The sequence below is a fragment of the Thunnus thynnus genome, chromosome 19 (assembly GCF_963924715.1).
Source record: "Thunnus thynnus chromosome 19, fThuThy2.1, whole genome shotgun sequence".
Taxonomy (NCBI): Eukaryota; Metazoa; Chordata; class Actinopteri; order Scombriformes; family Scombridae; genus Thunnus; species Thunnus thynnus.
Window position 1 is genome coordinate 19,019,621 of NC_089535.1, and position 25,287 is coordinate 19,044,907.

At 37.3% G+C, this 25,287-nt stretch overlaps 1 protein-coding gene across 2 annotated transcripts in view; it reads left to right on the forward strand.

Annotated features, from left to right (window-relative positions):
• The first annotated feature begins 9,404 nt into the window (after positions 1-9,404).
• The window catches only part of sfswap (splicing factor SWAP), a 63,174-nt gene continuing 47,291 nt past the window's right edge, over positions 9,405-25,287 (forward strand). The window contains exons 1-8 of one of the 2 annotated variants that reach the window (XM_067575310.1): positions 9,654-9,791; positions 10,989-11,060; positions 11,513-11,676; positions 13,713-13,844; positions 16,667-16,743; positions 19,907-20,132; positions 20,367-20,467; positions 23,046-23,196. In XM_067575310.1, coding sequence (XP_067431411.1) covers positions 11,032-11,060; positions 11,513-11,676; positions 13,713-13,844; positions 16,667-16,743; positions 19,907-20,132; positions 20,367-20,467; positions 23,046-23,196 — 880 coding nt within the window. In that variant the 5' untranslated portion in view covers positions 9,654-9,791; positions 10,989-11,031. Of the gene's footprint in view, positions 9,792-10,988; positions 11,061-11,512; positions 11,677-13,712; positions 13,845-16,666; positions 16,744-19,906; positions 20,133-20,366; positions 20,468-23,045; positions 23,197-25,287 lie in introns of both variants that reach the window. The other variant, XM_067575309.1, reaches the window with a different exon arrangement.

Sequence of the window (25,287 nt, forward strand, 5' to 3'; positions counted from 1 at the left end):
TATCAGTTTGCTGGGTGTTTGCCTGCCTCTGCCCATTTACTGGTTTGTCTCAGTCTGGTGATCACCTTTTGACTTTTCTCTGCTTGTCTCTGTCTATCTGTTCCTCTCTCTTAAATTCTGTCTTGTCTTTTTTCTATTAACATTTAAGTCTATTTGGCAGCTGCAGCAGAGGTAGAAAGTTTCGGTCCTTGCTCTCTTTCTGCTCTACTGTAGCTCTTTTTCTGTCTTCGAAAATGATGTTACTGTAGGATATAAACCAATTATCCATCATGATTGATTACATAATGTGGTTTTATTTATTCACAGCAATCCATATATCTGAATAATAACTCATGGTATAAAGAGATGGCATCGTAAAGCATAAATGAATACTAAACTATTTTCAAAAACAGATAAGCAAATAAAGCAGCAGCCTTAATAACTTTTTGTTGGTGTATCACTTGTCTCCTGGGATTTACTTAACAAATAAATCAGCATGTGAATGAAGAACTGCTTTTTTGTGAATGCATGTGCTGGTCTTACTTTAAAACTAGCACATGAATATAGCTTTATTGCTACAAAATGATTAAAACACATATCCCTAACAAGGCGTCTTATCTGTCTAAACCAAATTTAAAGCCCCCCTTTGCTCTAAAATGTTTTGTTTATTGTTACTTGACTTGGAGGTTTGACCTTCACTGTGCAGAGTGCATGCAAAGTTTGACACTAAACGGCTGTTTTCATATTCATCTGCTGAAGGGGAAAGTTTCTCTGTGCTCACCTGTGTTTAAAATGTGTATATATGAGATAAGCTTGTGACAAATGGTAGGAGCAGCATCTTTTGCCCAGCTAAAAACCAATTAACTACTTAATTTTATTTATTTATTTATTTATTTTTAGGAAAAAACATATTAGACACACATTATTATTCAAGGCAGAGTATTTTAAATGTCTTAAAACATGACTAGAGGCGTTCTTTAATTCAAATCTGTTTTCAAATTTGGACAAAACTTATTGAAAAAACAGACTGGAAACATTTCTTCTTGTTATCAAAAAAGAAAACTTGCTTCCAACTTAAATTCAACACATAGCAAGGTTTTACTCTGGTGTCTTCTCTGTGATGTCAGCTAAGGTTTTTCTCCTATACGGTCACAGATACTTTCTGTGATTAAATATCTTCAACCTGCAGCACAGTGAGTAAAATGCCAAGTCCGGGCTTCATAGAAGCACCTATATATTCTGAGGCAGTGGTCAGGATAAAATGGGCTTTACGCCACACTAATTTAATCCTGCTAAAAGCTGCTGTCACACGGCATATCAATTATTCATAGGATAAGACCATAGGAAAAGGTCAATTTACTGAAAGAAAGCTTCTAGTTGATCAAATAATAAGGTATGATCAGTCCCAAAATAAAACTTTAGAGTTCATATTTAAGATATACTGTATCTATCCATTCAGGTAGATTGAGCTGCTGTATCCGATTGACTGCAGAGACTGTTTGAAGCCTGATAATTCTTAGCTATAGCCAGGGACTCAAAGACTAGAAGGCCTGAAGGAAATGATAACTCTTTGAATTTTAGAGTGCATTTTACCTTTACAAAGCAAATATGACAATGTTGTGCAAAAATCATTAGCATTAATTTAGAGTCCTTGCTCAAACCAGTGGTTAATTGAAATGCAAATATTGGCTGGTAAAATTAAAATAGCTGGATGACAATGGTACCCTTGCAGATTCTGAGCCTTAGGACTCAACAATTACCTAATTCTTTACTGAAGGGGAGCAGGTCTGAGAAACCAATTAGGAGGAAAAGGCCTCTACAAAATTATCAATTTATTACCATTTTGTTACCCAAAAAAAAAAAAACAGAATAAAAATGTGTTTTAAATAGTTAGAAAGGTGGAGATAAAAGGGAGAAAGTTTGGGGGAAAGAGAAAAAGATTCAGATACTTGCAGAAACACATGATGGTGCCATGTAAAAATGTCCTGACTGATTAAGTTCTGGATGGAAAATGAATATACAAATCCATGGTATTTCACTAAATGCCAAAAACGTCAACCTCATGGTGTGATATATCCTCCAAGCAACATAAATATCTGTAAATTTCATGGCTAAAAATACAAGACATAACAGAAACAATCAATTTATGAGTGGTTTACTCACAGACAGCCACTTCAATCACATAAACACATGCCCTCTGTGTAATGTGACAATTATTTTGTGACGGAAAGCGAGACTGTCATTCAAAATATCACATTTTCCCTTCAAGCCACATTAACCTAATCACAACACAGATCACATACGGAACATATTAAACTAGTTTTGCTCAGTGCTCTCCGCCTCAGACAATTTCATGGCTGCAGCCAGACTGCAGGCCTCACTGTTTGGCCACTGGATGTGAATTGCTGAATATTTATATACAGTACCAGTCAAAAATTTGGACACACCTTCCCATTCACTTGAATGAGAAAGTGTGTCCAAACTTTTGACTGGTATTGTATGGTATATATCGAGGATTGGATTTACTGTATAAACACATGTACACACAGAGAGACAGTACACCAGACATAGGCTGCAAGATATATTTGTGTTTTGTGTGTGTCTGTGTACATCCTGAATCATTTGGAGACAAATCATAAACACCTTGGTGGCTAATAAAAGCTAAAATATGTCTTAGGCAAGACTTAATCACTGCATTAATCACTCAGATACTATGAACAAAGCAGATAAACAGCCCTAAAGGTGCCAAGCTCAAAATATCTCACCTACACAAATATTCCTGATGGATTTACAGGGCCTCATTTGAGATTGCCATAAATATTCATAAATTAATTTCATACTTTGTTTAACCCTACCTGGATGGGTGAAATAATGATAAGAGCCAGGGGGTCCCATTAAGCCTCTGACTAATCCCAATAAATCACTTGCCTCCGCAACGCAATCCAACTTGACTTGTCTTGTTCCTAAATAATACTGACAGTTGCAGCACCAAGAAATTTGTCCTTGTTGGCTTACGCCCTGTCCAACCTGTCACTCTTGGTGGGGATCACCTGGATTGATTGCACGAACCTTGACATGAAGAGTGTGTGAGGCATGTCTGTTCTCCTCTAGGTGTATGATACTGCATGAAGGAGACGATAAGGAGGGTCAAAGGGTAATTTCTAACGGCATTGTCTGACATCTGACTGTTAAAAAAGAAGCGCTGACTGTGCTTTCAGCAGTTGGCTACAGTCACCACATCAGTAAAACAACTTCAGTATAGTCATAAGAATTTGTTCAATAAACTGCTGGATACACTTTGCTGCAACCATCAATTTAATTTTTGTATATGACCTTTTTTTGCAGGGCTGTAGATTTTCTTTCTTGTCATCCAAGTGAGTTTTGATATATTGTGCCAAGCGTATAAAACGTGTCTAAATGTAGAGAGACTTGCTTTTTTCAAATGCCGGCATACAGTTGCTTGATGCAAAAGGCTATGCATCTCATGGAGGGGAAAATTGCAAGATTTATATTATTCTCCACAGAGGCAAATCTATCTAATATGACAGTTTAATCCTCTCAGAGAACTATTCAGCAAGATCAAAGAATAGAATTAGAGCATTCAAAGTTTCTTCATGTTGTTGCCACACTCTAATGCCCTAATTCTGAGAGCTGATTACTGAGGCATCTTCCCTATTAGGTTGTAAAATGTTAGTCAAGAGACATTAATGCCATTGTGATGTACTCCTCAGGAGTATTAGGAATGAAATGTTCTCTCTAAATCCCCTACTCAGATCATGCAGAAAGACCTATTTGAGATGAAAACATTCAATATGTTGAGAAAGCTTTCTCATAATATACACAGTATGGTCAAAGCAATGCATCTGTGTCTGTGCCTGTGCCTCCCAACTTTTATTGACTACTAGTACTATGAAAGGTGACATGGATCACATAGTTGTATGTATAGATAGTTAAGACTTTTATATTTTATGGTCATTTTCAAAAAGAATGCCATGTCAGAAAAAGAAAAATCTTCCTTCAAAGCACAATGTGAGGCAGAGTATACAAATGCCTTACCTTCAAAGCAATCTGGCAGGCCATGCAATATAAGAAGTCCTTGAAACCTTTATACTCATTCAAATTCATTGCGCAACACATCCTCATAATTAAACATCACATAGGTCAAAACAGTCTGCTTGTTTTAATTTACGCTGGGTTAAAGGGTTAGAAAATGAATAGACGGGAGAACACATGATGAGTGGATCCGCTAAGATATATGGACCATTACAATAAAAAGCAGTTAAAAATGTACAATCCTCCCACTGCCTCTTAAATTCACAAATTAGTAAACATTTTATTCAAGCACAAACCAATTACATCTGGCCGTATTCACAAATCCACACATATAAAAGCACAAAGAAAGGGGGAGTCATAAAGAGGCATATATTATCCACATAAATTCCATAAGTGTAGGGGCTGTAAGGTGCTTTGTTGCCTAGCTTTACCTCTGTCTACCAGTTTCATAATGGCCCTTCTCATTCTCGTTGTTGGCTCTTACAGCCCAGTGATTAAGAATGAGTGATGTATTACAATGCCTGTGAGCGAAGCCGAGCATAACGTATGTACCAACCCATGGGAAGAGCGCTTAAAAGTGAAATGAGCAGTAATCACCACGGCTGTAATTATGTCCCATTTGTGTTATTCCATGATTTCAAACATGTCAAATGTGAATACACTTTTAATGAGAAATAGCCAAGTATAACTTAAGCCAGGTTAACATGTAAGTCGACTTTTACAAATGTACTTAGACTGCAATTACAGCATATTAATGACTGCCAAAGTAAACCTTGAGTGGTGCATATAAGAAGAAGCAATTAGAAGTACCATACATGCACCGCAGGCACTGTGATATGGTAACAATACAATTTTAACACATTATTATTATTATACATCATACATACACATATTTTATTAACACTCATATTCTAAAAATCTTCTTTATGTGAAAAATATGCATTTAAAAACAGCCTTCTCACCTCCAGCTTTAGTTAAATAGTGCACAGCTCACACACACATTTATTAAAACTGTTTAATCTTTTATTTGTTTCAGTGCATGATGCTGCATTAATGTGAATACATACTTTCCTGCATGTTAATGTGTAATTGCAACTGTGTAATATCAGTGAGCCAGAAGACCCACTTAGCCAAGTATCTTATACAGTATGTACTATGTCCTTGTTAATTTACTAACAGACAAAAACCAAGACAGAGCATGCGTTTGTACAAGACACAATGATTTCACTGCAGCACTACCAACCGTCGTCTGAGCACTAATGCTTTCTGTCTTTCTCGCTTTCTGTCCAACTTGTTTCACCCTCTGCTTTCATGAGTGTGTTAGTCTGAACCTATGAAAATTTTAACAAATTTTAACAAAACACAGCCAGAGGTTGTAAATAATAGAGGGGAGATAAAAGCTTTGTGGCAAGGGCTACAAAGCCAATCTGCTGTGTCTCCTTTGTGTGACTGTGGTATACCAGCTCAGCTCTATAACTTCATCAGGCTTAATGAGCTCCTCAAATTTCCTGTGATAAATAATTTGACATAAACTAGAACTAGCGTGCCTAAAAACCCCTAATTAGAGTGTTTCACATACACTCAGCTCAAAATGAACTGTTATTATCTGATATACTCATCATGTAAAATTCATCTGATTGGTAGCAATCAATAGATGGTTTTGCTATCTTTGCAAAAATTAAAGAAAAACTTAAAAACATTGTGAATAATGGTAAAGGAAAATGAAAAGGTTGGGAGCAATGCTCAAACCGACTCCGGTTGGAAGCCTTAACTTCATCACACACTAAGAAAGTTTGATTTTTCTTGCTTTAGATTGGCTTTTGATGTCTGAAGTTTGAAGTCTTAGAAAACAGACTAGAATTGAGAGTGAGACAAATCAATAATCAGTAAAAAAAATTGAATAAAGATTTTTTTTTTTTTTTCCATTTCAAAAAGACCTAATGTGAGACAGAATTTCAAGCAGATTAATATCAGGGAATGACTGTGTTCACTTTGCAGGTCAGAAAACCAGTGTGGCTTGTATATTTGATTTAATTGATACAATACTTCCATGTGACAGGTTGGTAGGCGTCTGTAATGAATATTTGAGCATCATGTAATTCCTGCACGTCTCTCATCTGTCAACATGCCAGGTCATACTAAAATGCTTTGTGTTCATCATTTTAAATGTACCTTTTAATGATCATAATAATTTACCCCACTATCACTAATTAAATACTCCAATGACCCATGTGATGTTAGTGCGAAAGTGCTGAAGGACATAGGAAGTGTTAGGTAAATGAGGTCATAACATTTCAATGCCTTGCTGATCCGCATCTCAAATTTCAGACATTTCTGCCTCTAAATTGTATTTATAAATAGTTCTATGCAGTCAGAGCTTCTGAGCTACAGCCCCTGTTCGACATGGAATGATACTGTTCTGCATGTTTTGGCCAGTGTAGCCTACTACTCATATTCGTTAGTCATGATGCATGTTCTAATTGCAGAATTGGTTTAGATTTTTGAAAATAATTTTTCCAAATCCTCAGGATAAGCAATTTTTGAGTAGTGGCCAAAGTCAGAACTGTAGGTCATGTGACACCTTTGGTGGGCACAGACAGACAATTTAAGATCACGATCAAGACAGAATGTATTGTCACTCTGTATACAATACTCAAATTCCTTTCCTTCAGTACCATGTACACAATAAAATAACAAAAACTGATGGTAGCATTCAAGTTGTGGTCATTATTAAAGGCAACCTGTGTAGCTTTCATGTGAACAAACTAATGTGCTTATATTCAGTGCTTCCCAACAGTGCATTGTAAATGTCCTTGAGGCATAACAACTGTGTTGAATGCATTTCCTTCCACATAAAACATTCGCTAGGCCAATCTTTAAAGTATTTTGAAACCTGCATTGTCTAGCTCACAGTCTTCTTTTTACCTGCGTATCTGTGTGTCTATATCAGTTCATGTTAGTAGGCCATTCAATATCAACATGCAGAAACTTGAAACCTGCTAAAGTTCGGTCAGCCATCAAAGCAAACTTATTATTTGATAGTGTTGTGAAGAGAAGGTTAATCAGCCTGTGCAATGGACCAGTACCTTTTCTGACTATTGAAGCAGCAATACTGGGAAAAGCTTGGGACTGAGTGCAAACAATACATTTTGGGAGCAGAAAGTTTATTGAGAAATAGGGAACTTGAAAGCAGATGACTGACAGTAGTATTTTTAATACAATTTTTAACTGGCTACACAAATGACTGCAGTAGTCAGTACAAAAACAGACACATTGTGAAGTTTGCTGATGATTCTGTTAGGCAATGGTCCATTTGTTGATGGTTTTGTTGCTTGGTGTAGTGCTGCCTTTTTACAGCTTAATATAACCAAAACCAACAAGATGTCCATTGATTTTAGATGAAAACCCCTGGCTCCTATACATACCACCATCAAGGGCCAGGTGGTGGAGAGTGTTGAGACATATAAGTAGGTGGGAACTGTCATTGACAGCAAACTGTGCTTTGACCTAAACACTGATGTCTTATGTAAGAAGGGTCAACAATGTTTGGTTTGCTTGAGGAAACTGAAGTTTTTCAATGTTGACGAGACACTGATGATCATGTCTTACAGTTTTTTTATTCAGTCAGTATTGTGTTTTTCTATGATTTGAATTATTCAAGAGACAAACCCTGCAGAAAGCCCATGCCATTGTTCTTGATGTTGACCACCCACCAAACTGAGGGTCCCAGATTCTCCCCTCAGGTATCCGTTTCAAGGTACCGATGATTTGTTCCAACAGCTATTAGCTTGTTAAATAGATAGTACTATAGTAATGCTTTACTGTAATGCACTTTACCCTAGACTACAACCCACTGTGATGTGTGTTTGACTGTCTTTTTTTAACTTTTGTATTGTTCTTTGTGCTGTCTATTGCTGTGTTGCTCTTGGCCTGCGAAACAATTGCCATCTGGGATCATATTACAGTTGAACTGAACTGAAAATACGCTGAATTTTGTAGCAGAGACTGACATGGAGATGGTTTAGGTCTAGATAGTGATTTAATTATTTCTCTGATTTGGAGTGAACTACTGAGTTTCATTTTCAGTTATATTTTTAGACAGGTAAAATAAGATCTGTAGTGGAAACCCTCTCAGCTTCTTTTCCAGCATGCCTCTGTACCCATAATCTCTTTCACAAATCTGGCAGGACAGACGGTGAGATTCAAGCAGTCAGTGCCCATTGTTTTCTCTGATGAATGCAGTGTAGCCAAAATATTTGGGAATGAACAGTCTACTGGAGAAGAGTTGTGTGGACCTGTTTCTCAATATGATTTTGATGGATTTACTGTTTTCTCTTGTCATTCAGTACAGTACAGTACATAAATAATTTTTCATTTTTTATTTAATAATCTAATTTTTTTTTAATCAGCTACAGCTCCATTTGTGGGTGTCAAACCTAGACATCTGACCAACAGCCAAAGGAGAAGTGAGAGGGAGGAGAGGTTTGAATAAGTGCTAACAATAACACATTAGGTTAGTGCAGGGGAACTTCAAGGATGGTATACACATATTATGTTGAATTACCAAACAATCACAAATAATTGTTATTAAGCTCAATATAGCCTTGCATTTGACCCATGTTGCACCTCATGCTCATATAAATTCATATGTTGAGATGTAGACCCAAAATCCATGGGTTAGTTGCAATGTAGAACAGCACAATATGACAGTCAGGTCTTTAAATAGAGAAAAGGGCTTCTCTGGTTGATGATAATTATTTGGCTGATTATATAGGAATTCATAAATGGTTGGCATTAATGTGCTAATGTATTAGCCATGTATATTTGTCTTTTTTTTTAAAATGTTCCACTGTCTGTCTTAGATTTACATGTGTTGTGTGTGTTCACTCGCTGGTATTATGCAATGTATGTTTGTTCTTTAACCCCAACTTGAAATTCTGAAAACAAAAAATGACATAAGCATAAATAAAATTAAAAAAATAAATAAATAAATAAATGTAAAAACACAGAAATAGCCTTTTTCATTACCAAAATGTATTTATTTATTTTATTTATGTTTATGTAATGTTTTTGTTTTATATAGTCAATAAATTATAAAATAAATAAATAACGAAATAACTATAGGCAATAACCATGGAAATAACCATAGGAAATAACGTGAAAAAGACACTCAGGTCGATTTAACACTAGCACATTCGACAAAATGTGAAACCGACATTAATGGTGAAAATACGTGTCATATATAATTCATTCTACTTCACAATAAATACTTACTGCTGGAGATGTGGCCAAACATGAGTCCGTTTACACACTGCAAATAATAATAATTTTGAGGTCTCCACAAATATGTCGTAAGTGCGGACTGAACACACAACTGCATGTACTTACTTTCCAACATGGCTACCGACAGAACGTAGAATTTTGTTTTGGGGGTTAACATTGCGGATTATTGTGACATTTGGACCACATGCAAGTTATTTGGTTCACAAAAAACCACCACTGTACCGTTATTACTATTCTGTCTCGCAGATTAATTTGTTTTTAACGAGTAACTGGGAGATGTATCGTCGCGGGGCGGCAAAGAAAGACCACAACAACAAACCGGTGAAGAAGGACGTGAGTGACAGTGATAAATACGCCGACCTCTTGGTATTCGGCTATGCCTGCAAACTGTTCCGAGACGACGAAAGGGCTCTTTACCACGAGCATGGAAAGCATCTTATCCCATGGATGGGGGACAAGAACATCATGATTGATAGGTCGGTTGAACACTCAGACCGAAACCTTATGCTAACCATCTATCCTGTCCGTTAGCCTGTGTCCAAATTCAAGGGACCACTTTGGAGTTTGTCTTGCAGAAGCTTGGGAATTACCAGCAACTGGCGACGAGTGTCTTGTTTCTTGTCTGCTAACTTGTTTTTGGACATTCTGCACTGAAAAAAAATAATTAAAAAAATGGTATCTGAAGTTTCTCGGGTAACATGCTAAGATGCAAATATCCCAGCCAGTAACATCAGCCATAATGCACAACTATCAATATACTCTTAGTTGCCAATTTATTAGGTACACCTGCTAGGACTAATAAAGTCTAAGGCAATAAACAGTGTGGATAAAACTTTATTAAAATGCAACACAGTACGCAGAACAGCTCCACATACAACTTCCAAAATGATCAAAAAGTTGTAACAGTTTACACAAAAACTGAACATTATGACCTTCATGAAGGTGACAGTTATTGCTGTTGTATCAGGCTGCATTAGCTTAAGCTAAATGTGCCACATAGACTGGCAACTGAGGGTAGATTCGAGACAAACAAACAGATTAAAATGTATTAGCTTTGAGGTTGGCTTTGTATCTTGGCATGTTGGAAGAATTTCCTCTGGGAACTTTTTACTCCAGACATACTTTGTAGTCGAATAATATGGTAGTAAAAATGGGAGTATGACACAGAAGATGTTTCATTCGTTTGTCCTTTTCAAATGGAGTTTTTGCCATCAAATACCTATGTCTACACCAAACAAATGTCCTGGTATTTTCTTATTATTTGCTGATATCCACAAGGCCAGAGCAAATTCTAACCAACACTTAAGTTACTGCCGCTAAGGTGATTCACAATGTCAGTGTGAAACCACCTAATCAATAAAAGATTTAGAAGCTATTTCCATGGTCATCTCAGCCTTTCTACAAAATGCTGCTGCAGACAGTATGGTCATGCTTTGTCATGCCACCTGCATACCAAACATATACTAAACAAATTTAACCATAAAATAGTCCACATGGATTTATTCTATTGAATCACCTTGATCTGCAGTGGCCCAAGTTGTGTTTCATTTGTACAGCCTATGTATGTGTGTCTTTATCACATAACCCAGTTCTTTCCCCAGCAAGGTAGGCAAAGGGGTCCTGCCAAACCCCGAATGCCAACCGCAGCACCCCATTTCTTTGTCTTCATGAAGAAACTGCAACTGAGAGGTGGCGTAGAGGGACGAACCCAGGGAAATGTCGTCCATTTGGGTTCTTACGGATAGGTATTTATGTGCTCGGGTTTGTGTGAATGTAAGTTTCTTTGCAGATGTAGACGTAATGATGAGTGTTACAGGGGGGAATTGAACCCTGTAAGGTAAGAGGCGAGTTGCTTTAATTGTTTTTTTCTTTTGATGTAGGGTTGTTGGTTTTTAAGACTTGTCTAGGAAGGAAATAGCAGCAGAAAGCTTGCTAGGTATATGATGAGCATTATGGACGATTAAGCCCCAGGACTTAATTAGGACTATATTGTTCTGTCAGTATTTTGAGAACATTTCGCAACTTAGTATTTTACAAGTACACTCCCTTTTGACAGACCTTGTGACAGAGGTTAGAGCATTTTTTGGATGTTGTAAATTTTGGGTTTTATGTCACCCTCCCCTGGTAAGTAGGTCCATGTTGTGTATAAAAGTCTCTGTCGACTTCCTTCTCTCTAATCCTTCTCATCATCCAACAGATACGATGGGCGTGGTCACTTACATGACCTCTCAGAGTATGACAGCGGGTCATGGAACACGTCCTACCAGCTGTCGGAAGAAGAGGCCAGAATCGAGGCACTGTGTGATGAGGAGAGATACCTGGCCCTGCACACTGACCTGCTGGAAGAAGAGGCGAGACAAGGTGGAGGCACTCAGCATTTACAATATTAAAAATTTAAAAAATTGTAACACGCATATGGTGCACCTTAATGCGACTGTGCTCGTAGTGGGTCACGCAGGGTGATATTGAATTGAATGGTATGTGTAAATATCTGCTTTCATTTCTTGAATGAGGCATGGTCCTCCAAACAGCAAGGCAAACAGCAAGATAGCAGAAGATGAAGTGATCTTATCAGAATTTTTGTGGGCCCATCAATCATCCGTTATTACCATCTTTCACCCTATGATCGTATGACGTGATGGTGAAATGACAAACGGCAAACTCATGATGAACCATAAACACTTTGGATGTATTTTAAACAAGATGTGAGATAACTATATTATCCACATACACGCTATGGCTATGTAACTTCCACTGCTAGAATTAGAAATGAAAAAAGTGCAGAGCTAGAATGATAAATCGGCCAGGCTGAGGGAACTGTATCAAGATTCATTTTTTAGTCATGTCGTGTGTTTATGTAAAAAAAATGGTTAGGGTTAGTTTTTAAACTGCCAAATATTGATATCTGTGTCAGCCTCACAAATACGGTATTAGTCAGGCTACATAAATGAGTAGATATGAGAGAATTTAAGTACTACATGTTTTTTTTTTAAATGAGCATTTGCTGCTATTTATGGTCAAAACATATAATTTTATAATAATGTTTATGAATATTATTTATTTACCATTCAAATAAATAACAGAAAAGACTTCAAGTCTGTTATTGTGGCATATGACATTAAACATTACTATTTGTAGCTGCTTTCATACTTGCTCTGACACTTATAAATGGTTTGACACTTGTATTCCTCTGAATACAAGTGCCATTTTTTTTCTTTTGAGTCGAGGATTTTCAATACACAAATTACTTTTGTTTCAGACCTTGTCAGTGTTGTCTTGCTGTTTAAGAGTTGAAATGTCTGCCACCTTCTCAAGCAGTTACTATTTAAAGTAGTATGCATTTTTGATCATATTTAATTTGAGGCCTGTGTCCTCTTTAAACACTTCTCCACTGATATGACAGCCCTGTCTCTACAGAATAGTGACAACTCTTACAATTGCTATATAGTCTAGTCTTTTTTTTTGCCTGGAAGAATGTTTAGCAGAGGGACATCTCCTTCCAAGACATGTTCAACTTTCCATCTATTAAAAAGGACTGGCTTTGACTCTGCACTAAAGAGCTGCTATTTCTATGGAAATCACTTTCGACTTATCTAGGATACTTGAATCTCAGGCATTTTACATTATAATGAAACAGGCTGTTTTGATGACAAAGCACCCTGCTGAAAGACAGACATAATGACTGTAATTGAATTAATAAGCCACAGTTTTAAGTGAAATATGGTGTCTTATGCCCAAACTGACAAGACAGAATGAGTCAGTTAATGATTTGTGTCACAGACACTCACACACTCACGCAGAAGGTTCATCCCCCAGGCTGGTTTGCCCTTGAATTTGGAGGCCTGACCCCATTCACTCAGACTATTACCCATCTGTCCACTAAAGGGACAGCAGGAAAGCATTAGGAATATTGATAGTTTTAGTGTGAATTATGCCCTTGCTTCTTTAATAAAGATATGTACAGTAATTCACCTTGAATTTCAATAGAAAGGGGTCAGTGTCTAAGGCAAACTAAACTATGCATATTTGTCTAGCAAGAGTCATTTTCATTGATCAGTGTGATTTAGAATAGAATCCCACATGCACTTTGTAAAATGTATGGCATCAATAACATTATTATTATTACAAAAAACTATCATTAGTTATTATTAGACAGTATTATTCTAAATTTTTCAATACAGATACCTATAAAATACCCATACTTGATACCGAAATGCCAACTTATGACACGGTCCATACTTAATTATTATGATTAATACATTGTTATTAGTAATTAGATGTTGTTAATTATCCAGGGTTGGGGTTAGGCCAAAATATAGAATCGTGGGCAGTGATTAAAATGATCATCGATGTAGAAGTAAATCATTCTCTGTTTTGTGTTTTCTTGTCTGCTACAGAGGAGGAGTACAAACGTCTGAGTGAAGCTCTGGCGGATGAAGGCACCTACAATGCAGTGGCCTTCAAATACAGCGCTGACTACTATGACCCTTCCCAACCCACAGAGGAGGAGGACGCTAACAGGGAAACTGGTGAGAACCCACACTACACTCACGGACTTACCGAGGCAGTCACACTCATACTGTACATATGGAATTATGGGTGGCTCACACGTTTGTAATAGTACAAAAAAAACACAGCAAATAATGCGAAATTTGCAGAAAGGGACTTTTTAACGTCTTGTTTTTCAACTATTTTACGATTCTTGAATGTTTCATTGCTGCGGTCTGCTGTGAAGAAACAAGCAGCTATGTGTAATCCATTTCTTCTTCTTCTTTTTTTTTTTTTAACAGTTCTAATTCATGCAACCATCCGTAGATACACAGTTTCCAGGGGGTTGTGAAAGTCGAATTTCTGCCTGCAGAGCACACAATGAGCTAGTCAAAGATATTTGAGATTTTAAATTACATTTAGTATTATACAACAATATCATAGCACCGTCAAGGTTTAGCATAACAGTATTTGTAACAGCCTCCCACAGTTGCAGCTTAAAGATTTCAAAAAATTTAGCCATGAGTGGAAAGAGGTTTGACATTTAGATCATTTAGACCTATGAACACAAGCGTCAATTTTAGTTGTCATCCATTCATATCCAACTACACACACACACACACACACACACAACAGCTTTAAATATTTGATGTGGAGATTGCTGGAAGCACTTTGTCCCGGCCAGTGGCTTAACAAGTGTGCAGACTAGATGCCTTTCTCTGGGGAGATTGTAGAGCTGAGTCCAGGGTATGATTATCTGCCAACATTCCAGATGCCATTAGAATTTGTCTTTGGGGAATAAGTCAATAAGGGCTAAATGTCACACTGGCTATCACCATATTGAGCAGATTTCGGTTCGGTTCTTGTTTGTTTTCAGTTTTTTTCCCCTCCTTCCCTTCCTTGAAGTCTTTGACATTATCAAAAATACAAATTCATGGAAAAGTCAAGAACCTCCTCTACCACAATGAAAATTAATAGCCTCAAAGATGGTGTTTTGGACTGACAGATATAGACATACATAATCACAATATAAATCAGTTCATTATCACTATTATTTGCTCATGAGTGAAAGCCAAAAAAGCCAGAAGGTTGATTCCAGCATGATTTATTATCTTTTCTCTGTTAAAGCATGTCAAATCTAGGTCTGATTGTTAACCTTCCTGAAAAACCCCACACTAATTGTTACGCAGTCATTCCACAACACACCCATTAATTTAATTTCCTGTCAGAATAAGGGACTTGATTTAAATGTGCGCAGGGTTTATGCCAGAGATTGCTAGTATGACAATGTCCTCCTTTGAACATAAATGTCCTGTCACTACAATCTGCCTGTGCCCGGCTATCCTCCATAACATCAAAGGGGGAGGATCAAAGCTGTCTGCAGGCTTCTCATTTTTAGATTTTACCAGCTCTTCCAACACTTATTTCATTCAGCTACAAAATAGGATGATCAGTTGATATGATATCTGATATCTTCATTTTTATTTGTCAGATATGACCTGCAAGTAGTTTGCCATCATTGCCATATGTGGACAACTATATAGCATTCACCATTACATATAATTGCACTTTTGAGTGTATTGATAAGAATAATGAAGAAGTACTGTAATTTGAAGTATCACAGTAATGTAGCAATTATCACTAAATGTCAGCCACAGTAAATTGGTCTGGTTTTCCAGATACAGATGAGTTTTTTGTAGTTGGCTTCAAGCAAAAATACTGATGAAAATATTTACCAGTGGCACAATGAAACCCTGGTGAAACAAAGAGGTGTACTTGATCACTTTGATCCATATAGTTTTATAATTTTGTTTAGAGCAATGGAACACAAATAGAAGTTATATTTCTAAACTGATATGGCTAATATCAATTTGTGTCATTTTAATATGATTGCGTAGCAGTCACTGGATGTACAGTTTTCACATCATTGTTTATTTTCCACCTTAGATGGAGCAGTGACCTGCTTGAAAAGTACTACTGATGCAATTTGACCCGTTCCCAGACAATCCTGGCTCAAACACAGCGTCCACTGTATCTATTGGCCCTTCACTGAAATATATGAATTCCACATATTTCTACCTATTTGAGACTTTTGGGCAGGCTACCTTCTTTTTTTCTCATATGGCACTACTGGGGTAACGTCTGGCTATTCTGTATTCTGCTTTGAATAGAGGAAAAATCATGTAATCATGCTTTGATGTTTGCCTTTAAAAGGCTGGAAAATACCTCCATTTTGATGGGTTAGTTGTAATGTGGAATAACCATTGAGGTTTACATAGTAAGCCAATTAAGAATTAGCAGCATTAGCACCAAATAGTCAACCATGCTAATAATCCTATTTTAATAACTGAAATGACAATTAAGAGCATGTCTTAGACATGCTTCCAAAAGCAGGGCACTGTTTGGAAAGCCATTATATCATCATTTAATTGGAATTTGAGACTTGACACATGATGGAGTGAACAGATGGGCATTGTGTGACTTTGAGGGCCTGCTGATAGCTGATTTCAAAACTGTACCTATGGGATACAGGAAGGGGCCAAGTGAAATCACTGAAAATGGTGAAAGGGCTGGATATTTTTTTCCATTGATGTTGTGTCTAAATTAAAGGATTTGTTCCTTTTATAGCTGTTCAAACTCCCTATGTTAAAAGAAAATGTTTCTCGATAGTTTCCTCCTGATATATTTGTGTAGTGGGTATAATGGTGGAGGGCTAGTGGTTCAAAACATTTTAGAAACTCTAAATTAATTTTACTGCTCAACTGGGTATATATCCAGCAGAGCATATTTAGTTTTTTGTTACAAATTACCAACAAGAATTAATCTAATTATTTTTGTCCAAAAAATCTCTTGACATGCATAGAAGAGGCAGAGCCTGAGGAGAGCGAGGAGCCCTTTGTTGCTCCCCCAGGGCTGGCTATCCCCCCTGATGTGGAACTGGTGAGTATTAATTATCGACTTAGTGCTGTTGATACACAATTTTCCTTATATATACAGTATAGTGTAAACAACACATAGACATGCATGTAATCCAATACAAAGAGTATTTAATAAATACCACCTTTGTGACACTTTATTTGTTCAGATGTTATGTAATAGTCTATAAAATGTTAGAAAATTATGAAAAATGCCCATCATAGTTTCCCAGAACCCAGAGTTACGTCTTCATATTGCTTGTTTTATCTGACCAACAGCCTAAACTCCAAATATATTCAATTAACTATCAAAGAAGACTAAGAAAAACATCAGATATTAGCATTTGAGAAGCAGGAACAAGAGAAATGTTTGTATTTTTTGCTTAAACAAAGTTTCAGTTCAGCCTTTCTAGAAACACCTGAAACTGTAGATGGATGCTTTGTCTCAGGAAATTGATTAGCAAAGGCGGTAAGCCACCCAGATCCTGACACATCTCATCTTGTGATTAATTTAGCCTGTAGATGACGGCCTAATCAATAGCCATTCGAGGATTTGCTAAGTTAAATAACACCTCTTTTACCCTTAAGGTAAAACGTTTTTTCATAATGTGCATTTCGTGTAAGCTTGTTCATTTTTATGATGTTAATCCACCTCTGCTTCATAACGGCACATACTGCATGTGTTGTATTTGAAATTGTAAATCAATACATAAAGGTAATGCTCCACATTCACATGACATCCAATGATGACAACAGGGTGGTAATAGGCTGAAAAATTTAAAATGCATTGCCGTTGCTTTGTTCTATCCGATGATGTTGTGTCAGATAATCATCCCTCAGGACCTGGCCAGTCCACAACCAGAACCCTCAAGGACCAGCTGCTACGTTCTTATGCATGAGTAGAAAGACAAGCTTTAATGTTGCCAGGACATTGTGAATATTTAGTATATACCATGCTGGGTATAAAGCAGCCAAAACACCCCTGTGTATACATATAGAGGAAAACATAGCTGCAGTATATGCATATAATATTAGTCCCCACTCCCTGGATTTTAGAGAAATGGTCTTGTCTTTGAATAAATTTCAGTGCCGTGTGTTCATCATGATTATTGTGTTAGACTATTCTCATGGCATTTTTTTCTTTTTATTCAATAGTTATAGTCAGGCAGTGTGAGGAGAGAGTAGGGGGATGACTTACATCAAAGGTTCTTGGCCAGAATCTAACTGGGACTGCTCAGTTACCAGAATACAAACATTTATAATTTTAATGCACTTTACAAGACAGAAACAGTTTATTTTGGATATTGTTTGTATTAAACTAATATTTTCTCAATATATTTAAATATTTTCAATAATATTTTGTATTCTAAAGGAATTTGTCTTTACTAGATAGCTGACAGTGGTCATGGCATGTAATACTATATGTTTAAACAGGCGACTGATGTGCAACAGAGGTCCCAGATCAGACTTGGACCCAGTTTGTCACAATTAGATGGCATGCACCTTAGCTGACAAGATGACTCTTCTTGTCTGTACTTACATGAGATAACTTTACATTTTACTGTTTGTGTGCTGGCATGCTTCATGACTGTTGCACGTTACTTACTTATTGCTTTGAATCTTTGAGTTGTATGTATGGGGGAGGATGTTTTACTGGTGTATGTCACTTAAACATAAAATAAGTATTACACATCCCCTTTTTCCCTAATGGCTAAGTTCTTAAATCAGAGTGTGAAGGGTCCTTGTATGTCAGGAAGTCCTTGGCAGCTTAGAACGCAATAATGGTCTGTTAGTGCTGGACAATGGCATCTTTTTGGCCAGTGTCTTGAAAGTTAGTATTTATTATGACTTTCATCTCAATGAGATATATGTGTGTTCAATTGCAGATTGCTGCACTTCTCTGTACTCTCTTGGTAATGACAATGATTAATCATTGAAAGCACACAAGGGTAACAATAATGAATGAATAATGGACCATTTCTTGTTCCACTAATTTCCACCCCATGTGTGTTTTCGGAATTAATGTCATCACAATGAACATGAGTGCTTGCCATGAAAGTGCTTTGGAGACAAAATGGCTTGTGTCCTTGACATGAAGAAGTTATTCAAAAACTGCACATTGAATCTTGATGTTACATAGAGCAGTCAGGGTCACTCACTCTTATCTAAGGTACTGGTGTTTATTTTTCACTGTTTTGGCCTGAGTTTCAAGAGTGTTCCTATAAGAAATATAAACCTGCTCTGCAAATTAAAAATTGGGATGTACAATATATCGATACATACAGTATAGTATATCGATAAATAAGAAAGTTAGATTATTGTTATTTGTCCTATAACGGAATTTCAGCTGATAATTACATCCGATTATGTGGAGACATGGCTGCACCACTCGAAACTTGATTCAATGGGGTTTTTTCAAGGCCAGATCATCTGTCTGTGTCATTGCCTTTGTTTGCTTGAGGGCAAACTCATAAGTTTGTGGGAGCTGAGCTCCCCACACACAGCAGACAGAAGTGTAAACTCAGAGTAGACTTCATTATGTTTTACTCGAGTTGATGACAGCAATGCTCATTATCCATAAGTGCAACAAAATCTACCAGTTAAGGAGACACTACGAGCAATTTATCAAAAAGTTGAACAAGCAGAGCGTAAACTTGGAGAAAGGCGACGTCCTTTATCACTATACCTGATTATTAGTATTCATCCACAGCTGGTTTATTTAACACACCCATACAGAGCTTGCTATGCCAATAGTGAATTCTTGTGGACAAACTAAAAAGCTAAATATATATAAAACAGTGTAGAAAAAGTAGGCACAAATCTTAAAATTAGTTGAATTCTTGTAGACTGAAGCCAACCAGCTCCTACCAGCTGTGAGTCTCTTTTTCACGTCAGCAGCAGAGGGAGGCTGCGTGATGCCACAAGGCTGTTTGCCATTTTATCGTAAAAGACCTGCACACTTTGTAAACAGTGGAGTCTAAAAGCTTTAGGTAGCCATTAATCAGTCCAACAGTATGTAAAGTGATAATAATGGTTTTTGTAGCCTATATGTATATGCTCACTAATGTCAGCCACAACAAACAGATACTGGTTATCTTTATCTTTAAGCTTTGTAGTCATGGAATCAGTTTGTAGTGAATTATATCTTTTAAGTTTAAACGTGTGTTCTTTTTTGGACTCCTTTGTAGCCGGCAACCATCAAGACCCATAACATCATTGAGAGGACAGCCAACTTTGTATGTCAGCAGGGGGCTCAGTTTGAAATAGTGCTGAAAGCAAAGCAGGCCGGCAACTCCCAGTTTGACTTTCTTCGTTTTGACCATTACCTGAACCCTTATTACAAACACATCCTGCGGGCCATGAAGGAAGGTCGATACAACCTTGTCTCTGCCAGCAAGCAAGAGCAGTCGCAGGGTGAGTAATAGAAAGCAACTCCTTGAATCTATAGATTGTGTTGTCATTATGTGCTCACACTGACATATCATTCACTGTCATTACCTGTAATTAATGCATGCATATCAGATCTGTAATACAATAGAAATCGAACAGAAGAATACAATAGGAGACATTTTGCATTATTTATAATGTTAAGCATTTGCTCATACATATATTCAATGCTTTCTCTTTTTTGTTGCTATCTTGCTGTAGAATCCCATTCTGATGATTCAGATGAGGATGGGGATGGCAGTTACCTCCATCCCAGTCTGTTTGCCCCTAAAAGGAGCTCTCGCCTGGAGGAGCTGATGAAGGTAATGCAAATAGAATGTAGGCCACCCAGCATGGAGCTTTATCTGTTTGATACAGTTGCTACGTTACATAGGCAGTTTATCTAAAGCAGTCAAACCGAAAAAGGCTTTATAGCATCCCTTAGTTGGTATTCAGTGCATCCTAGATAAGTGCCTTCTCCAAGAGCGCCATGAAAGTTTCTCAGAGAAGTAAGACTTATTCATTCCTCCATCCTCATTTATAAAATCTGGTCAGGGGTTCAAACCGGTGAACTTCTCGTCACAACGCTACAATTCTAACTGGTAGGCTGCCACTGTGCCATCTGAATTATATTTACATCCTATTAGTGCTGTGCATTTCTGTTACACTCTGCTCAGTGTCTTGATCCTGTTACTGCAGTCTGTAATAACTATATCCTGTTTGCCTGTCTCCATGCTATTACAGCTTTTTGTTAATGCTTTCATGTGCCTTGTCAGGACAGCCATTAGACTTTGACAGAGCAGCAAGAATGGAAGAATGGAAGGGATTTTTTTTTTTTTTGAACATAATGAGCCCCTTTTAGTAGCAAGCTATGTAACACTTGCCTCCCATCAAGAGGGATTTCCTTTTCAAATCAGTCACACAAATTCTCTTCTAAGGACTCATATTTCATATTTTAGACTCAGGCTACTTTATTGTCCATTAAATTTACATAAAGTGGAAATTTGTCTTTGGCACTGCAATATAAGACAACACACATCATACATAACAATACACAATAATTATACATTAAAGGTAGGATAAAATCTTAAAGTGACTAAGTGGCAAGTGGCAGTAAAAAAAGTAATGAGTGGATAGTTCTATATGTAGTCTGTGATAACCATCACAGCAATGCATATGACACAGCAGCACTTAACAATAAATAGATAAATGTACATTAAAAGAAGTGATGGTGTTTGTTGCAGAATGTCTTAAAGAGCAACCTTATAACAATAATAATAATAATCATAATAAAATAAGGGAGTTTGTGGATGATAATTATAATAAAATAAGGGAGTGTGTGGGTGGAAGGCGGGGGGCAGGCAAGGCCTATTTAAACAGGCCCTTATTGAGGATGGTCACAGCTGATGGAATGAAGGATTTCCTGTAATTGTTCTTCCTGGCCACTTTCATTGATGGCAGCAAATGAAATACTTAGTGGAGAGGATGGGTGGGGTCATTGCCTTTTTGGTTATTGGATCATGAAAATAAATACTGGAGTTGGACATATTTGACTCCAGTGATCTTGCAGGCCTGACTGAAGACCTCATTGATGACCTGTGTCAGTTTGTTCTTTTGTTTTATTGAGAGATTTCCATACCATGTGAGAAACTCTCAGTTAGTGATTTGTAAACCATGGACAGGGTGAGCTTGCTGGTGTTAAAGCTCCTCAGTTTCCTGAGAAGAGCGAAGCACTGTCTTGCTTTCTTGTAGATACAGTTGACATTGCCCTGAAAGGTGAGTTTATTTTCTATTACTATTCCTAGCTATTTGAAGTGGGTGACCTGCTCCACTTCTTGGCCCTTCGTACTGATTGGCTTGCAGGACCTGTGCTGCCTGCTCTCCTATTGCCTCCTAGACACAGCTCCTTGGTCTTGGTGACATTAAGGTCTAAAAAGCTATTGTCAAACCAGGAAGCGAGGCTGTTAATGCACTGGCAGTAGCAGGCGCTGTTCATAATCGGCTGGTAGGCGACCAGGGCCATGTCATCCACATACTTAATAAGGGAGGTCACAGCTGTTACGCTACACTTCATTTGTGTATATTGAGAACAACAGGGGCAATAGTACACATCCCTGAGGGACACCTGTATTCAGGACAAGGCAGTCATAAAAGGTGATGTTGATGCAGACATGCTGAGGTTCTCTCAGGAATTCCCTGATCCAAACAACCAAACTGCTAGTGACGTTCAGGTCACTTTAAGAAAAGGTGGGGCTAGGTTTGTATTAAAAGAAGAGGAGAAATCCATAAAAAGAATGTAGACATAAGTGTTGGCTTTGTCTAGATGACAAAGCCAACACTCCAAGAGAGTGTGGCATCTTCAACATCTCGATTAGCTCAGTAGGCAAATTGCACGGGCTCCATAAACTCAGCTGTTTGAGATAAGAGTTCTTTACATATTAGATGCTCCATACGTTAGCTAAGTAGAAGTGTGAGAGCAATGAGTCTGAAGTCATTAAGAGATTTGGCACGAGATGTTTTTGGTACTGGGATGATGGTCGCTCTCTTCCCGGGCTGGAGTACAAAGCTTGAGTTGAGGAATATTTGGAGCCATTTTATAGGCTTAACACTTGAATTCTGTTGATCTCTTATATAGCACTGAGGAAGATTACTGTATAAGATTACTTGCAGATTAATGCTCAAATATTGCCCTGCCTTCAAATACTTGCTAATGCTGATTTCATGGTTTCTGACTTCAGAGAGCCTTGAATAATTGGCATATGTATTATATTATTACTTAAAACGGTCCTTTCTTCTACATTATTCATAAGGGATGTCTAAATGGCTAAATCATTCCTTTACTCAAACAAAAAATATATGATTGTGTGACAGATTAATCAAACTGGCCTTGCTCTTTTATAGCCGCTACAAGTAATGGACCCAGACCACCCACTGGCAGCACTCGTACGAAAAGCCAAACAGGAAAGAAATGGCACTACAACAATGGCCACCAAACCAGAGGAAGTGGCAGACCCAGCGGCATCCAGCACACCAGCGCAGTACACTACTGATCGTCAGTATATATATTTTTTTCTTTCTTTTTTACAGCAAAAAAACAACACATCTGAAATGTATTTAGACTTTAATAGCGTTCACATGTTAAATCTAGTTTAATTTATTCTTTTCTGTCTTTTTCATTTCCTTCTGTTTTTATCTCTGCCAGGGAAGCTATTGTTGGTCTGTTGCTGAACATAGAAATTGTTTGATTTAAAAACATATATATAAAGCTTCCATGTCTTACTGTACAGGTGTGAAAACTGTCTTTATGGAAGTACTGTTGACCGAAGGAAACTAGCCTTTGATTTCCACTATTCTGACCATTTGTCTACTTATGGTATTCTGCTACTGCTGGTTGGTCAATACAACTCCTCACTACTTAATGCTGACCATAGTCTGAAATTGATGGGAAGGGATTTTCAATGCCTTTCAGCAAACATATTGAGCTTAGATGTGTTTGGCAAACCCGACCTCTTTAATACCAGAGGACCTGACCTGACCCAGCTTGCAAGTCCACACTTTCTAGTCCACCTGATTGTAGGTCAGGTCACACTTGAATTGCTGTATCCTTGGTGTGTGCCAAAAAATTCAGTTAGACCTGACAGTACTTGAGAGGGTTTAATAACATGAGCAACACTCTAGTAAGGGGACCAAAACATAACAAGTTTATAAGTTATGTTTTTTTAATAAGTGACTTGAATGTTGCTTTGTGTTAGAAATTGTGCATGTTATACGAAAGGGATAGTTCAGATTTCTTTTAGGTTTTATAAACCTTAATTGGTATCAGGTACGTACCACTATTGATTATTTAGATAAAGTAAGACAATGGCAGTGAAATGTTTCTCCACTGTGATAAGTATACAGAAGAAAAACAGATGTACAAACGGATGTACAAACAAATGTAACAACATACACCAAAATTTAAAAAATATATATTTTGACGTACATTTACATAATTAATCTACATATTTTGTTAATTCATGGACATAAGACCAAACAAGGCGGCTTTATAACAAGCTCGACAAATTGCACCAATACCCAGTCTAGTCCCATTAAAGAATCACTCTCTCATAAGCAAATAGACAGAAAATTAGAAACATATACCACTATATAAAAGCAAAGCAAAACTCATCCACAGCCCCAAAACAATAATAGATGCTTAGAACAAAAAAGTCAGTTGCTTTAAAAAGTGATTTTAAAGTGTAATGCGCCAGGAGTCACCAAAGTCAGAAATTTCAAATCCAGCACAGAGAGGGTTTAAACATCTGTTCAGAATTACATATCAGTTCTTTTGGATGCTTGTTGTATTAAATTGCACTCACTTTTACCAGCTGAAACTTACCTGAATTTAACAATGTACCCTAATAACTAGAGGTGTAACGATTCTCTTGATCCACGGGTCCGTTCAGACCCAGATTTCTGAACCACGATTCGATGCGGGGGGGGGGACCGCAACACGGAAGACAGAACTGTGTCTTGAGACTGTGTACGTTTGTGTTGTGGTTTCAGTTTCAATTTCAGATCCATTACACCCCTACTAATAACCACTAGATCCACAACTACTTTCTGCCATTATTAACCCTATTATGAAGAGCTACTTTAGAAAATCAGTTTTACAGTATTGAGGCTACTGTTATGCCTCTATTCCCATGCCAGTATATGATAACATATTGATGAAATGGCCTCCAAGATGACATTTATAAATTAATTGAAGATAACATTTTTTTCAAGAATGAAACAAAACGATAGCACTTCTATTAAATTAAAAAAAAAAAATCCTGGCTTGTGTATGTACTCTATTCAAGGCCATATGCCTATCCCATTCATGATGAGTCACATCCACCTCCACAACAGGTTATCACATTGCCGCTACAGTACATTTCCCATATATGTGTTCATGTTCCTCCAGAACAGTTGCGTAAATGAACCTCTCGGCAAGAATCAGACAAAAGATCTGCACACTGTACTAATGTACCCAGCAATTTTAACTGAGCAACGTTTCAATCTAACAGAGATCTTCATCAGGCATTGTCAAATCACCATCACAAAGCAGAACAAGCAATATATAGACACAAGCACATTCATCACTCAGGTGATTGTGATCTGC